The sequence below is a fragment of the Ranitomeya imitator genome, chromosome 5, assembly GCF_032444005.1.
Source record: "Ranitomeya imitator isolate aRanImi1 chromosome 5, aRanImi1.pri, whole genome shotgun sequence".
NCBI classification, from domain to species: domain Eukaryota; kingdom Metazoa; phylum Chordata; class Amphibia; order Anura; family Dendrobatidae; genus Ranitomeya; species Ranitomeya imitator.
This window is the reverse complement of record NC_091286.1, coordinates 3404572-3418903: the sequence shown is the minus strand read 5'-3', so window position 1 is coordinate 3418903 and position 14332 is coordinate 3404572. Positions and strand designations below refer to the sequence as shown.

Here is a 14332-nt window from a genome sequence, read left to right as displayed (position 1 = left end):
CCACGGTGGCACCCCCCCCCCTCCCCCATGATGACACGCCCAGCATGGCACGCCGCCCCCACGATGACACGCCCCCGGAAATGACATGCCACCTAGCGTCTGCCGGCCTCGCGCTCGACCAATGCGGAGACCCGGGCCGCTGTGATTGGCCAGTGCTCGTCTCCCCTCTCCAGTGATGGCGCTCAGCGGCCTGACCCGCGTCCTCCGCAGCCTCTCACTGAGCTGCAGCGGAGCCCCCCACCTCCAGGTGCGTCCCCCCCCCTCCCTCGCCGGGGTCTGAGTGCCCCCCCCTCCCGGGTCTGAGTGCCCCCCCCCTCCCTCGCCGGGATCTGAGTGCCCCCCCCCCTCCCGGGTCTGAGTGCCCCCCCCCCTCCCTCGCCGGGGTCTGAGTGCCCCCCCCTCCCGGGTCTGAGTGCCCCCCCCCCTCCCTCGCCGGGATCTGAGTGCCCCCCCCTCCCGGGTCTGAGTGCCCCCCCCCCTCCCGGGTCTGAGTGCCCCCCCCCCTCCCTCGCCGGGGTCTGAGTGCCCCCCCCTCCCGGGTCTGAGTGCCCCCCCCCCTCCCTCGCCGGGATCTGAGTGCCCCCCCCTCCCGGGTCTGAGTGCCCCCCCCCCTCCCTCGCCGGGGTCTGAGTGCCCCCCCCTCCCGGGTCTGAGTGCCCCCCCCCCTCCCTCGCCGGGGTCTGAGTGCCCCCCCCTCCCGGGTCTGAGTGCCCCCCCCCCCTCCCTCGCCGGGATCTGAGTGCCCCCCCCTCCCGGGTCTGAGTGCCCCCCCCCCTCCCTCGCCGGGGTCTGAGTGCCCCCCCCTCCCGGGTCTGAGTGCCCCCCCCCCTCCCTCGCCGGGGTCTGAGTGCCCCCCCCCCTCCCGGGTCTGAGTGCCCCCCCCCCTCCCTCGCCGGGATCTGAGTGCCCCCCCCCTCCCTCGCCGGGGTCTGAGTGCCCCCCCCCTCCCTCGCCGGGGTCTGAGTGCCCCCCCCCCCTCCCTCGCCGGGATCTGAGTGCCCCCCCCTCCCGGGTCTGAGTGCCCCCCCCCCTCCCTCGCCGGGGTCTGAGTGCCCCCCCCCTCCCGGGTCTGAGTGCCCCCCCCCCTCCCGGGTCTGAGTGCCCCCCCCCTCCCTCGCCGGGGTCTGAGTGCCCCCCTCCCGGGTCTGAGTGCCCCCCCCTCCCTCGCCGGGGTCTGAGTGCCCCCCCCCTCCCTCGCCGGGGTCTGAGTGCCCCCCCCTCCCTCGCCGGGGTCTGAGTGCCCCCCCCCTCCCTCGCCGGGGTCTGAGTGCCCCCCCCCTCCCTCGCCGGGGTCTGAGTGCCCCCCCCCCTCCCTCGCCGGGGTCTGAGTGCCCCCCCCTCCCTCGCCGGGGTCTGAGTGCCCCCCCCCCTCCCTCGCCGGGGTCTGAGTGCCCCCCCCCCTCCCTCGCCGGGGTCTGAGTGCCCCCCCCTCCCTCGCCGGGGTCTGAGTGCCCCCCCCCCCTCCCTCGCCGGGGTCTGAGTGCCCCCCCCCCTCCCTCGCCGGGGTCTGAGTGCCCCCCCCCCTCCCTCGCCGGGGTCTGAGTGCCCCCCCCTCCCTCGCCGGGGTCTGAGTGCCCCCCCCTCCCTCGCCGGGATCTGAGTGCCCCCCCCCCTCCCGGGTCTGAGTGCCCCCCCCTCCCTCGCCGGGGTCTGAGTGCCCCCCCCCCTCCCGGGTCTGAGTGCCCCCCCTCCCTCGCCGGGGTCTGAGTGCCCCCCCCCTCCCTCGCCGGGGTCTGAGTGCCCCCCCTCCCTCGCCGGGGTCTGAGTGCCCCCCCCTCCCTCGCCGGGGTCTGAGTGCCCCCCCCTCCCTCGCCGGGGTCTGAGTGCCCCCCCCCTCCCTCGCCGGGGTCTGAGTGCCCCCCCCCCTCCCTCGCCGGGATCTGAGTGCCCCCCCCTCCCTCGCCGGGATCTGAGTGCCCCCCCCCTCCCTCGCCGGGATCTGAGTGCCCCCCCCCTCCCGGGTCTGAGTGCCCCCCCTCCCGGGTCTGAGTGCCCCCCCTCCCGGGTCTGAGTGCCCCCCCTCCCGGGTCTGAGTGCCCCCCCCTCCCTCGCCGGGGTCTGAGTGCCCCCCCCCCCTCCCTCGCCGGGGTCTGAGTGCCCCCCCCCCCTCCCTCGCCGGGGTCTGAGTGCCCCCCCCCCTCCCTCGCCGGGATCTGAGTGCCCCCCCCTCCTGGGTCTGAGTGCCCCCCCCCTCCCTCGCCGGGGTCTGAGTGCCCCCCCCTCCCTCCCTCGCCGGGGTCTGAGTGCCCCCCCCCCCTCCCGGGTCTGAGTGCCCCCCCCCTCCCTCGCCGGGGTCTGAGTGCCCCCCCCCCTCCCGGGTCTGAGTGCCCCCCCCTCCCTCGCCGGGGTCTGAGTGCCCCCCCCCCTCCCGGGTCTGAGTGCCCCCCCCCTCTCCCTCGCCGGGGTCTGAGTGCCCCCCCCCCTCTCCCTCGCCGGGGTCTGAGTGCCCCCCCCCCTCTCCCTCGCCGGGGTCTGAGTGCCCCCCCCCCCCTCTCCCTCGCCGGGGTCTGAGTGCCCCCCCCCTCTCCCTCGCCGGGGTCTGAGTGCCCCCCCCCCTCTCCCTCGCCGGGGTCTGAGTGCCCCCCCCCTCTCCCTCGCCGGGATCTGAGTGCCCCCCCCCCTCCTGGGTCTGAGTGCCCCCCCCCCTCCCTCGCCGGGGTCTGAGTGCCCCCCCCTCCCTCCCTCGCCGGGGTCTGAGTGCCCCCCCCCTCCCGGGTCTGAGTGCCCCCCCCTCCCTCGCCGGGGTCTGAGTGCCCCCCCCCCTCCCGGGTCTGAGTGCCCCCCCCTCCCTCGCCGGGGTCTGAGTGCCCCCCCCCCCTCCCGGGTCTGAGTGCCCCCCCCTCTCCCTCGCCGGGGTCTGAGTGCCCCCCCCCCTCTCCCTCGCCGGGGTCTGAGTGCCCCCCCCCCTCTCCCTCGCCGGGGTCTGAGTGCCCCCCCCCCCCCTCTCCCTCGCCGGGGTCTGAGTGCCCCCCCCCTCTCCCTCGCCGGGGTCTGAGTGCCCCCCCCCTCTCCCTCGCCGGGGTCTGAGTGCCCCCCCCCTCTCCCTCGCCGGGGTCTGAGTGCCCCCCCCCTCAGGCTGCTCTTTTGTGGCTAGTGCTGTGTATGTATGAGGGTCTTCTCTTCCTTAGGCTGCTGCTTCCTCACTGCTGCCCTCTAGAGGTCTCCTCACCACAGCGCACCTCAATGGGATAGAGATATGGAAGCCGCCCACTAAGTACACCGTCAACGCCATAGGGAAGAGGAAAACCGGCGGCCGAGACCAGACCGGTGTGTAACGGTGTCATGTCTGTGTACGGAGACCCTCACAGCCCCATGTGCCCTGTTCTGCTCTGGCTATGACGTCACTTGCCTCCCACTTCTCTCTGACTCTCCCTTCGCTACCTTCTCCTGCCCTCTCTGGTGTGGCTGCTCCCCTCCCTCGCTCCCTCTCTGGTGTGGCTGCTCCCCTCCCTCACTCCCTCTCTGGTGTGGCTGCTCCCCTCCCTCGCTCCCTCTCTGGTATGGCTGCTCCCCTCCCTCGCTCCCTCTCTGGTGTGGCTGCTCCCCTCCCTCGCTCCCTCTCTGGTATGGCTGCTCCCCTCCCTCGCTCCCTCTCTGGTGTGGCTGCTCCCCTCCCTCGCTCCCTCTCTGGTCCAGCTGCTCCCCTCGCTCTCTCCCTCTCTGGTGTGGCTGCTCCTCTCGCTCTCTCCCCCTCTGGTGTGGCTGCTCCCCTCCCTCGCTCCCTCTCTGGTATGGCTGCTCCCCTCCCTCGCTCCCTCTCTGGTGTGGCTGCTCCCCTCCCTCGCTCCCTCTCTGGTGTGGCTGCTCCCCTCCCTCGCTCCCTCTCTGGTCCAGCTGCTCCCCTCGCTCTCTCCCTCTCTGGTGTGGCTGCTCCCCTCCCTCGCTCCCTCTCTGGTGTGGCTGCTCCCCTCCCTCTCTGGTGTGGCTGCTCCTCTCGCTCTCTCCCCCTCTGGTGTGGCTGCTCCCCTCCCTCGCTCCCTCTCAGGTGTGGCTGCTCCCCTCCCTCGCTCCCTCTCTGGTGTGGCTGCTCCCCTCCCTCGCTCCCTCTCTGGTGTGGCTGCTCCCCTCCCTCGCTCCCTCTCTGGTCCAGCTGCTCCCCTCGCTCTCTCCCTCTCTGGTGTGGCTGCTCCTCTCGCTCTTTCCCCCTCTGGTGTGGCTGCTCCCCTCCCTCTCGGGTGTGGCTGCTCCCCTCTCTCCCTCCCCCTCTGGTGTGGCTCGCTCCCTCCCTCTCTGGTGTGGCTGCTCCCCTCGCTCTCTCCCTCTCTGGTGTGGCTGCTCCCCTCCCTCGCTCCCTCTCTGGTGTGGCTGCTCCCCTCCCTCGCTCCCTCTCTGGTGTGGCTGCTCCCCTCGCTCTCTCCCTCTCTGGTGTGGCTGCTCCCCTCCCTCTCTGGTGTGGCTGCTCCCCTCCCTCTCTGGTGTGGCTGCTCCCCTCCCTCTCTGGTGTGGCTGCTCCCCTCCCTCTCTGGTGTGGCTGCTCCCCTCCCTCTCTGGTGTGGCTGCTCCCCTCCCTCTCTGGTGTGGCTGCTCCCCTCCCTCTCTGGTGTGGCTGCTCCCCTCCCTCTCGGGTGTGGCTGCTCCTCTCGCTCTCTCCCCCTCTGGTGTGGCTGCTCCCCTCCCTCGCTCCCTCTCTGGTGTGGCTGCTTCCCTCCCTCGCTCCCTCTCTGGTGTGGCTGCTCCCCTCCCTCGCTCCCTCTCTGGTCCAGCTGCTCCCCTCCCTCGCTCCCTCTCTGGTCCAGCTGCTCCCCTCCCTCGCTCCCTCTCTGGTCCAGCTACTCCCCTCCCTCGCTCCCTCTCTGGTGTGGCTGCTCCCCTCCCTCTCGGGTGTGGCTGCTCCCCTCTCTCCCTCCCCCTCTGGTGTGGCTCGCTCCCTCCCTCTCTGGTCCAGCTGCTCCCCTCGCTCTCTCCCTCTCTGGTGTGGCTGCTCCCCTCCCTCGCTCCCTCTCTGGTATGGCTGCTCCCCTCCCTCGCTCCCTCTCTGGTGTGGCTGCTCCCCTCCCTCGCTCCCTCTCTGGTGTGGCTGCTCCCCTCCCTCGCTCCCTCTCTGGTGTGGCTGCTCCCCTCCCTCGCTCCCTCTCTGGTCCAGCTGCTCCCCTCGCTCCCTCTCTGGTGTGGCTGCTCCCCTCCCTCGCTCCCTCTCTGGTGTGGCTCGCTCCCCATCTGGTGTGGCTGCTCCCCTCGCTTGCTCCTTCTCTGGTGTGGCTCGCTCGTTCTCCCTCTCGGGTGTGGCTGCTCCCCTCGCTCTCTCCCCCTCTGGTGTGGCTGCTCCCCTCTCTCCCTCCCCCTCTGGTGTGGCTGCTCCCCTCTCTCCCTCCCCCTCTGGTGTGGCTGCTCCCCTCGCTCTCTCCCTCTCTGGTGTGGCTGCTCCCCTCCCTCGCTCCCTCTCTGGTGTGGCTCGCTCGTTCTCCCTCTCGGGTGTGGCTGCTCCCCTCTCTCCCTCCCCCTCTGGTGTGGCTGCTCCCCTCTCTCCCTCCCTCTCTGGTGTGGCTCGCTCCCTCCCTCTCTGGTCCAGCTGCTCCCCTCACTCTCTCCCTCTCTGGTGTGGCTGCTCCCCTCCCTCGCTCCCTCTCTGGTGTGGCTGCTCCCCTCCCTCGCTCCCTCTCTGGTGTGGCTGCTCCCCTCCCTCGCTCCCTCTCTGGTGTGGCTGCTCCCCTCCCTAGCACCCTCTCTGGTATGGCTGCTCTCCTCCCTCGCTCCCTCTCTGGTGTGGCTGCTCCCCTCCCTCGCTCCCTCTCTGGTGTGGCTGCTCCCCTCCCTCGCTCCCTCTCTGGTCCAGCTGCTCCCCTCCCTCGCTCCCTCTCTGGTGTGGCTGCTCCCCTCCCTCTCGGGTGTGGCTGCTCCTCTCGCTCTCTCCCCCTCTGGTGTGGCTGCTCCCCTCCCTCGCTCCCTCTCTGGTATGGCTGCTCCCCTCCCTCGCTCCCTCTCTGGTGTGGCTGCTCCCCTCCCTCTCGGGTGTGGCTGCTCCCCTCTCTCCCTCCCCCTCTGGTGTGGCTCGCTCCCTCCCTCTCTGGTCCAGCTGCTCCCCTCGCTCTCTCCCTCTCTGGTGTGGCTGCTCCCCTCCCTCGCTCCCTCTCTGGTGTGGCTGCTCCCCTCGCTCTCTCCCTCTCTGGTGTGGCTGCTCCCCTCGCTCTCTCCCTCTCTGGTGTGGCTGCTCCCCTCCCTCGCTCCCTCTCTGGTGTGGCTGCTCCCCTCCCTCTCGGGTGTGGCTGCTCCTCTCGCTCTCTCCCCCTCTGGTGTGGCTGCTCCCCTCCCTCGCTCCCTCTCTGGTGTGGCTGCTCCCCTCCCTCGCTCCCTCTCTGGTGTGGCTGCTCCCCTCCCTCGCTCCCTCTCTGGTGTGGCTGCTCCCCTCCCTCGCTCCCTCTCTGGTGTGGCTGCTCCCCTCCCTCGCTCCCTCTCTGGTGTGGCTGCTCCCCTCCCTCGCTCCCTCTCTGGTGTGGCTGCTCTCCTCCCTCGCTCCCTCTCTGGTGTGGCTGCTCCCCTCCCTCGCTCCCTCTCTGGTGTGGCTGCTCCCCTCCCTCGCTCCCTCTCTGGTGTGGCTGCTCCCCTCCCTCGCTCCCTCTCTGGTATGGCTGCTCCCCTCCCTAGCACCCTCTCTGGTCCAGCTGCTCCCCTCCCTCGCTCCCTCTCTGGTGTGGCTCGCTCCCCATCTGGTGTGGCTGCTCCCCTCGCTTGCTCCTTCTCTGGTGTGGCTCGCTCGTTCTCCCTCTCGGGTGTGGCTGCTCCCCTCGCTCTCTCCCCCTCTGGTGTGGCTGCTCCCCTCTCTCCCTCTCCCTCTGGTGTGGCTGCTCCCCTCTCTCCCTCCCCCTCTGGTGTGGCTGCTCCCCTCGCTCTCTCCCTCTTTGGTGTGGCTGCTCCCCTCCCTCGCTCCCCCTCTGGTGTGGCTCGCTCGTTCTCCCTCTCGGGTGTGGCTGCTCCCCTCTCTCCCTCCCCCTCTGGTGTGGCTGCTCCCCTCTCTCCCTTCCTCTCTGGTGTGGCTCGCTCCCTCCCTCTCTGGTCCAGCTGCTCCCCTCACTCTCTCCCTCTCTGGTGTGGCTGCTCCCCTCCCTCGCTCCCTCTCTGGTGTGGCTGCTCCCCTCCCTCGCTCCCTCTCTGGTGTGGCTGCTCCCCTCCCTCGCTCCCTCTCTGGTATGGCTGCTCCCCTCCCTAGCACCCTCTCTGGTATGGCTGCTCCCCTCCCTCGCTCCCTCTCTGGTGTGGCTGCTCCCCTCCCTCGCTCCCTCTCTGGTGTGGCTGCTCCCCTCCCTCGCTCCCTCTCTGGTGTGGCTGCTCCCCTCCCTCGCTCCCTCTCTAGTCCAGCTGCTCCCCTCCCTCGCTCCCTCTCTGGTGTGGCTGCTCCCCTCCCTCTCGGGTGTGGCTGCTCCTCTCGCTCTCTCCCCCTCTGGTGTGGCTGCTCCCCTCCCTCGCTCCCTCTCTGGTATGGCTGCTCCCCTCCCTCGCTCCCTCTCTGGTGTGGCTGCTCCCCTCCCTCTCTGGTGTGGCTGCTCCCCTCCCTCGCTCACTCTCTGGTCCAGCTGCTCCCCTCGCTCTCTCCCTCTCTGGTGTGGCTGCTCCCCTCCCTCTCGGGTGTGGCTGCTCCCCTCTCTCCCTCCCCCTCTGGTGTGGCTCGCTCCCTCCCTCTCTGGTCCAGCTGCTCCCCTCGCTCTCTCCCTCTCTGGTGTGGCTGCTCCCCTCCCTCGCTCCCTCTCTGGTGTGGCTGCTCCCCTCCCTCGCTCCCTCTCTGGTGTGGCTGCTCCCCTCCCTCGCTCCCTCTCTGGTGTGGCTGCTCCCCTCGCTCTCTCCCTCTCTGGTGTGGCTGCTCCCCTCCCTCGCTCCCTCTCTGGTGTGGCTGCTCCCCTCCCTCTCGGGTGTGGCTGCTCCTCTCGCTCTCTCCCCCTCTGGTGTGGCTGCTCCCCTCCCTCGCTCCCTCTCTGGTGTGGCTGCTCCCCTCCCTCGCTCCTTCTCTGGTGTGGCTGCTCCCCTCCCTCGCTCCCTCTCTGGTGTGGCTGCTCCCCTCCCTCGCTCCCTCTCTGGTGTGGCTGCTCCCCTCCCTCGCTCCCTCTCTGGTGTGGCTGCTCCCCTCCCTCGCTCCCTCTCTGGTGTGGCTGCTCCCCTCCCTCGCTCCCTCTCTGGTATGGCTGCTCCCCTCCCTAGCACCCTCTCTGGTATGGCTGCTCCCCTCCCTCGCTCCCTCTCTGGTGTGGCTGCTCCCCTCCCTCGCTCCCTCTCTGGTGTGGCTGCTCCCCTCCCTCGCTCCCTCTCTGGTCCAGCTGCTCCCCTCCCTCGCTCCCTCTCTGGTGTGGCTGCTCCCCTCCCTCTCGGGTGTGGCTGCTCCTCTCGCTCTCTCCCCCTCTGGTGTGGCTGCTCCCCTCCCTCGCTCCCTCTCTGGTATGGCTGCTCCCCTCCCTCGCTCCCTCTCTGGTGTGGCTGCTCCCCTCCCTCTCTGGTGTGGCTGCTCCCCTCCCTCGCTCCCTCTCTGGTCCAGCTGCTCCCCTCGCTCTCTCCCTCTCTGGTGTGGCTGCTCCCCTCCCTCTCGGGTGTGGCTGCTCCCCTCTCTCCCTCCCCCTCTGGTGTGGCTCGCTCCCTCCCTCTCTGGTCCAGCTGCTCCCCTCGCTCTCTCCCTCTCTGGTATGGCTGCTCCCCTCCCTCGCTCCCTCTCTGGTGTGGCTGCTCCCCTCCCTCGCTCCCTCTCTGGTGTGGCTGCTCCCCTCCCTCGCTCCCTCTCTGGTGTGGCTGCTCCCCTCCCTCGCTCCCTCTCTGGTCCAGCTGCTCCCCTCCCTCGCTCCCTCTCTGGTGTGGCTGCTCCCCTCCCTCTCGGGTGTGGCTGCTCCTCTCGCTCTCTCCCCCTCTGGTGTGGCTGCTCCCCTCCCTCGCTCCCTCTCTGGTATGGCTGCTCCCCTCCCTCGCTCCCTCTCTGGTGTGGCTGCTCCCCTCCCTCTCTGGTGTGGCTGCTCCCCTCCCTCGCTCCCTCTCTGGTCCAGCTGCTCCCCTCGCTCTCTCCCTCTCTGGTGTGGCTGCTCCCCTCCCTCTCGGGTGTGGCTGCTCCCCTCTCTCCCTCCCCCTCTGGTGTGGCTCGCTCCCTCCCTCTCTGGTCCAGCTGCTCCCCTCGCTCTCTCCCTCTCTGGTGTGGCTGCTCCCCTCCCTCGCTCCTTCTCTGGTGTGGCTGCTCCCCTCCCTCGCTCCCTCTCTGGTGTGGCTGCTCCCCTCCCTCGCTCCCTCTCTGGTGTGGCTGCTCCCCTCCCTCGCTCCCTCTCTGGTGTGGCTGCTCTCCTCCCTCGCTCCCTCTCTGGTGTGGCTGCTCCCCTCCCTCGCTCCCTCTCTGGTGTGGCTGCTCCCCTCCCTCGCTCCCTCTCTGGTGTGGCTGCTCCCCTCCCTCGCTCCCTCTCTGGTATGGCTGCTCCCCTCCCTAGCACCCTCTCTGGTATGGCTGCTCCCCTCCCTCGCTCCCTCTCTGGTGTGGCTGCTCCCCTCCCTCGCTCCCTCTCTGGTGTGGCTGCTCCCCTCCCTCGCTCCCTCTCTGGTGTGGCTGCTCCCCTCGCTCTCTCCCTCTCTGGTGTGGCTGCTCCCCTCCCTCGCTCCCTCTCTGGTGTGGCTGCTCCCCTCCCTCGCTCCCTCTCTGGTGTGGCTGCTCCCCTCCCTCTCGGGTGTGGCTGCTCCCCTCGCTCTCTCCCCCTCTGGTGTGGCTGCTCCCCTCCCTCGCTCCCTCTCTGGTGTGGCTGCTCCCCTCCCTCGCTCCCTCTCTGGTGTGGCTGCTCCCCTCCCTCGCTCCCTCTCTGGTGTGGCTGCTCCCCTCCCTCGCTCCCTCTCTGGTGTGGCTGCTCCCCTCCCTCGCTCCCTCTCTGGTGTGGCTGCTCCCCTCCCTCGCTCCCTCTCTGGTGTGGCTGCTCCCCTCCCTCGCTCCCTCTCTGGTGTGGCTGCTCCCCTCCCTCGCTCCCTCTCTGGTGTGGCTGCTCCCCTCCCTCGCTCCCTCTCTGGTGTGGCTGCTCCCCTCCCTCGCTCCCTCTCTGGTCCGGCTGCTCCCCTCCCTCGCTCCCTCTCTGGTGTGGCTGCTCCCCTCCCTCTCGGGTGTGGCTGCTCCCCTCTCTCCCTCCCCCTCTGGTGTGGCTCACTCCCTCCCTCTCTGGTCCAGCTGCTCCCCTCGCTCTCTCCCTCTCTGGTGTGGCTGCTCCCCTCCCTCTCGGGTGTGGCTGCTCCCCTCTCTCCCTCCCCCTCTGGTGTGGCTCACTCCCTCCCTCTCTGGTCCAGCTGCTCCCCTCGCTCTCTCCCTCTCTGGTGTGGCTGCTCCCCTCGCTCTCTCCCTCTCTGGTGTGGCTGCTCCCCTCCCTCGCTCCCTCTCTGGTGAGGCTGCTCCCCTCCCTCGCTCCCTCTCTGGTGTGGCTGCTCCCCTCCCTCGCTCCCTCTCTGGTGTGGCTGCTCCCCTCCCTCGCTCCCTCTCTGGTGTGGCTGCTCCCCTCCCTCGCTCCCTCTCTGGTGTGGCTGCTCCCCTCGCTCTCTCCCTCTCTGGTGTGGCTGCTCCCCTCCCTCGCTCCCTCTCTGGTGTGGCTGCTCCCCTCCCTCTCGGGTGTGGCTGCTCTTCTCGCTCTCTCCCCCTCTGGTGTGGCTGCTCCCCTCCCTCGCTCCCTCTCTGGTATGGCTGCTCCCCTCCCTCGCTCCCTCTCTGGTGTGGCTGCTCCCCTCCCTCTCTGGTGTGGCTGCTCCCCTCCCTCTCTGGTGTGGCTGCTCCCCTCCCTCGCTCCCTCTCTGGTCCAGCTGCTCCCCTCGCTCTCTCCCTCTCTGGTGTGGCTGCTCCCCTCTCTCCCTCCCCCTCTGGTGTGGCTGCTCCCCTCTCTCCCTCCCCCTCTGGTGTGGCTCACTCCCTCCCTCTCTGGTCCAGCTGCTCCCCTCGCTCTCTCCCTCTCTGGTGTGGCTGCTCCCCTCCCTCGCTCCCTCTCTGGTGTGGCTGCTCCCCTCCCTCGCTCCCTCTCTGGTGTGGCTGCTCCCCTCCCTCGCTCCCTCTCTGGTGTGGCTGCTCCCCTCCCTCGCTCCCTCTCTGGTGTGGCTGCTCCCCTCGCTCTCTCCCTCTCTGGTGTGGCTGCTCCCCTCCCTCGCTCCCTCTCTGGTGTGGCTGCTCCCCTCCCTCTCGGGTGTGGCTGCTCCTCTCGCTCTCTCCCCCTCTGGTGTGGCTGCTCCCCTCCCTCGCTCCCTCTCTGGTGTGGCTGCTCCCCTCCCTCGCTCCCTCTCTGGTGTGGCTGCTCCCCTCCCTCGCTCCCTCTCTGGTGTGGCTGCTCCCCTCCCTCGCTCCCTCTCTGGTGTGGCTGCTCCCCTCCCTCGCTCCCTCTCTGGTGTGGCTGCTCCCCTCCCTCTCGGGTGTGGCTGCTCCCCTCTCTCCCTCCCCCTCTGGTGTGGCTCACTCCCTCCCTCTCTGGTCCAGCTGCTCCCCTCGCTCTCTCCCTCTCTGGTGTGGCTGCTCCCCTCCCTCGCTCCCTCTCTGGTGTGGCTGCTCCCCTCTCTCCCTCCCCCTCTGGTGTGGCTCGCTCCCTCCCCCTCTGGTGTGGCTGCTCCCTTCCCTCTCGGGTGTGGCTGCTCCTCTCGCTCTCTCCCCCTCTGGTGTGGCTGCTCCCCTTTCTCGCTCCCTCTCTGGTGTGGCTGCTCCCCTCCCTCGCTCCCTCTCTGGTCCAGCTGCTCCCCTCGCTCTCTCCCTCTCTGGTGTGGCTGCTCCCCTCCCTCGCTCCCTCTCTGGTGTGGCTGCTCCCCTCCCTCGCTCCCTCTCTGGTGTGGCTGCTCCCCTCCCTCGCTCCCTCTCTGGCGTGGCTGCTCCCCTCCCTCGTTCCCTCTCTGGTGTGGCTGCTCCCCTCCCTCTCGGGTGTGGCTGCTCCTCTCGCTCTCTCCCCCTCTGGTGTGGCTGCTCCCCTCCCTCGCTCCCTCTCTGGTGTGGCTGCTCCCCTCCCTCGCTCCCTCTCTGGTATGGCTGCTCCCCTCCCTCGCTCCCTCTCTGGTGTGGCTGCTCCCCTCCCTCGCTCCCTCTCTGGTCCAGCTGCTCCCCTCGCTCTCTCCCTCTCTGGTGTGGCTGCTCCCCTCCCTCTCGGGTGTGGCTGCTCCCCTCCCTCGCTCCCTCTCGGGTGTGGCTGCTCCCCTCCCTCGCTCCCTCTCTGGTGTGGCTGCTCCCCTCTCTCCCTCCCCCTCTGGTGTGGCTTGCTCCCTCCCCCTCTGGTGTGGCTGCTCCCCTCGCTCTCTCCCTCTCTGGTGTGGCTGCTCCCCTCCCTCGCTCCCTCTCTGGTGTGGCTGCTCCCCTCCCTCGCTCCCTCTCTGGTGTGGCTGCTCCCCTCCCTCGCTCCCTCTCTGGTGTGGCTGCTCCCCTCCCTCGCTCCCTCTCTGGTGTGGCTGCTCCCCTCCCTCGCTCCCTCTCTGGTCCAGCTGCTCGGATAAGGGGGGCTCATTGTGCTGGTATCTCACAGGTCGTATCCGTGTGCGTGGCATTGGCGGGGGGCATAAGCAGCTTTTCCGGATGATTGATTTTCAGAGACTGCGTTATGAGCCAGGACTTGAAAACGTGTCTTTCCAGGAGACTGTGGTGGAGGTTCGCTATGACCCGTGCAGGTAACGTCACCAGTAGCCCTCCTGCGTCTCTTCTGTGCACATTCTGGTCACCCCTGGGCCTTGTGGTTTCTGGTGACAGATCATGTACCCCCCCACCTTAATATCTGTAGGTCAGGGTTCCGGTCTCTTGTTCTCTGCAGGTCGGCGGACATCGCTTTGGTTGCAGGTGGGAGGCGGAAACGTTGGATCATTGCTACAGAGAACATGAAGGCCGGAGATCTGATCTCATCATCAGGGCACATTGGGCGCATGGCGGGTACGATCCTGGGAGGGGACGGGGGTGTGGATGCCACAATCATGGTAACCTTTTGTTCATTCATCAGTATCTGCGCAGGAGGGCGACGCTCACCCGCTCGGGGCGCTGCCGGTCGGCACCCTGGTTAATTGCTTGGAGGTGATGCCTGGGAAAGGTGCGGAGTTCATCAGAGCTGCTGGTGAGTCTGGTGCCTACCTCGTGGGGGAAGAGGCTTCTGCCAGGTCTGACGTGTCGCTCTCCTCTCACAGGGACGTGCGGGGTGTTGCTGAGGAAGGTCAATGGAACCGCCATTGTGCAGCTGCCCTCCAAGAGACAAGTGCAGGTGAGCGTGCAAGACCTCCACCCCGTAACGCTGCTTACTGCTGTCTGACCCTTCTCTCCTACACAGGTGCTAGAAACCTGCGTGGCCACCGTAGGGCGCGTCTCCAACATCGACCACAACAAGCGGGTGATCGGTAAAGCTGGGCGTAACCGCTGGCTGGGAATCAGACCGTCCAGTGGACTCTGGAAAAGGAAGGGTGGCTGGGCCGGACGCAAGATCAAACCACTGCCCGCCCTCAAGAGCTACGTGAAGCTGCCAAGTGCCATACCAGCACCCCGGGCCTGACCCCTGCAGGGACTCACCACCTGACAACGCCGCCGACTGACCCATCCCATTGTGTGACTGTGCTCCTGTCGGGGACAGCGGCCCCATTATCTGACTCTCCCACCACCGGGGGTGGCCGCCCTGCGGACTGAATGCCGGCGGTGGCCGTAGCTCACCTGTATTGCATCCACCAGTGCTGGGTCACCACGCAGATTCCTGTCTGGCAGATTGGCGCCACCTGTACCTGCTCGGTAGAGGGCAGTGATGTGGAATAAAATAAGTGAACCTCTTATTACTGACTGGTTCTTATTGCCCCTCCCAACCCAATATAAACACCCGAAGTCTTGCCCACCTCAATTCCATGACCATGACGCCCACCCCCTGCACCCTCTCTGGATCACTATGAAATGCCTGCTCCATCTGCAATAAACTCCACGTGATTCACGACCTCTTTATCTCTCATAATCTTTTGTTTCTGGGTATCACCAAAACATGGCTGACACCCTCTGACACATCCTCCCCCGCTGCACTATGTTACGGTGGCCTCCACTTCACCCACACTCCTCGCCTTGGCAACAAACATGGTGGAGGAGCGGGCCTTCTCCTTTCTTCCAACTGTACCTTTAACCCAATCCCACCTCTACCCCCCTCTGTTGAAGTCCACTCTGTCCGCACCTACTCCGACCACTGCCCTTATTGACCAATTCTCCACCTGGCTCCTTCACTTTCTCTCTGCTGACATTCCCAACATCATCATGGGTGACTTCAACATCCCCATTGACCCCCACCAGTCAGCAGCCTCCAAACTCCTGTTCCTTATTTCATCCTTTGGACTTACTCAGTGGTCCTCCTCAGCCACCCACACAGACGGACACATATTAGACCTGGTCTTCACCTGTCTCTGCTCTCTATGTAACTTCACCACCTCCCCTCTATCTGAC

At 68.7% G+C, this 14332-nt stretch overlaps 1 protein-coding gene across 1 annotated transcript; it reads left to right on the top strand.

The window, feature by feature from the left end:
- Window positions 1–56: 56 nt before the first annotated feature.
- Window positions 57–13683, top strand: MRPL2 (mitochondrial ribosomal protein L2). The gene is made up of 7 exons (XM_069768205.1): window positions 57–247; window positions 3129–3267; window positions 12408–12549; window positions 12690–12805; window positions 12873–12983; window positions 13054–13127; window positions 13194–13683. Exons 1-7 carry the CDS (start codon window positions 176–178, stop codon window positions 13410–13412), a joined length of 873 nt encoding a protein of 290 aa, XP_069624306.1. The 5' UTR covers window positions 57–175; the 3' UTR covers window positions 13413–13683.
- Window positions 13684–14332: the final 649 nt, after the last annotated feature.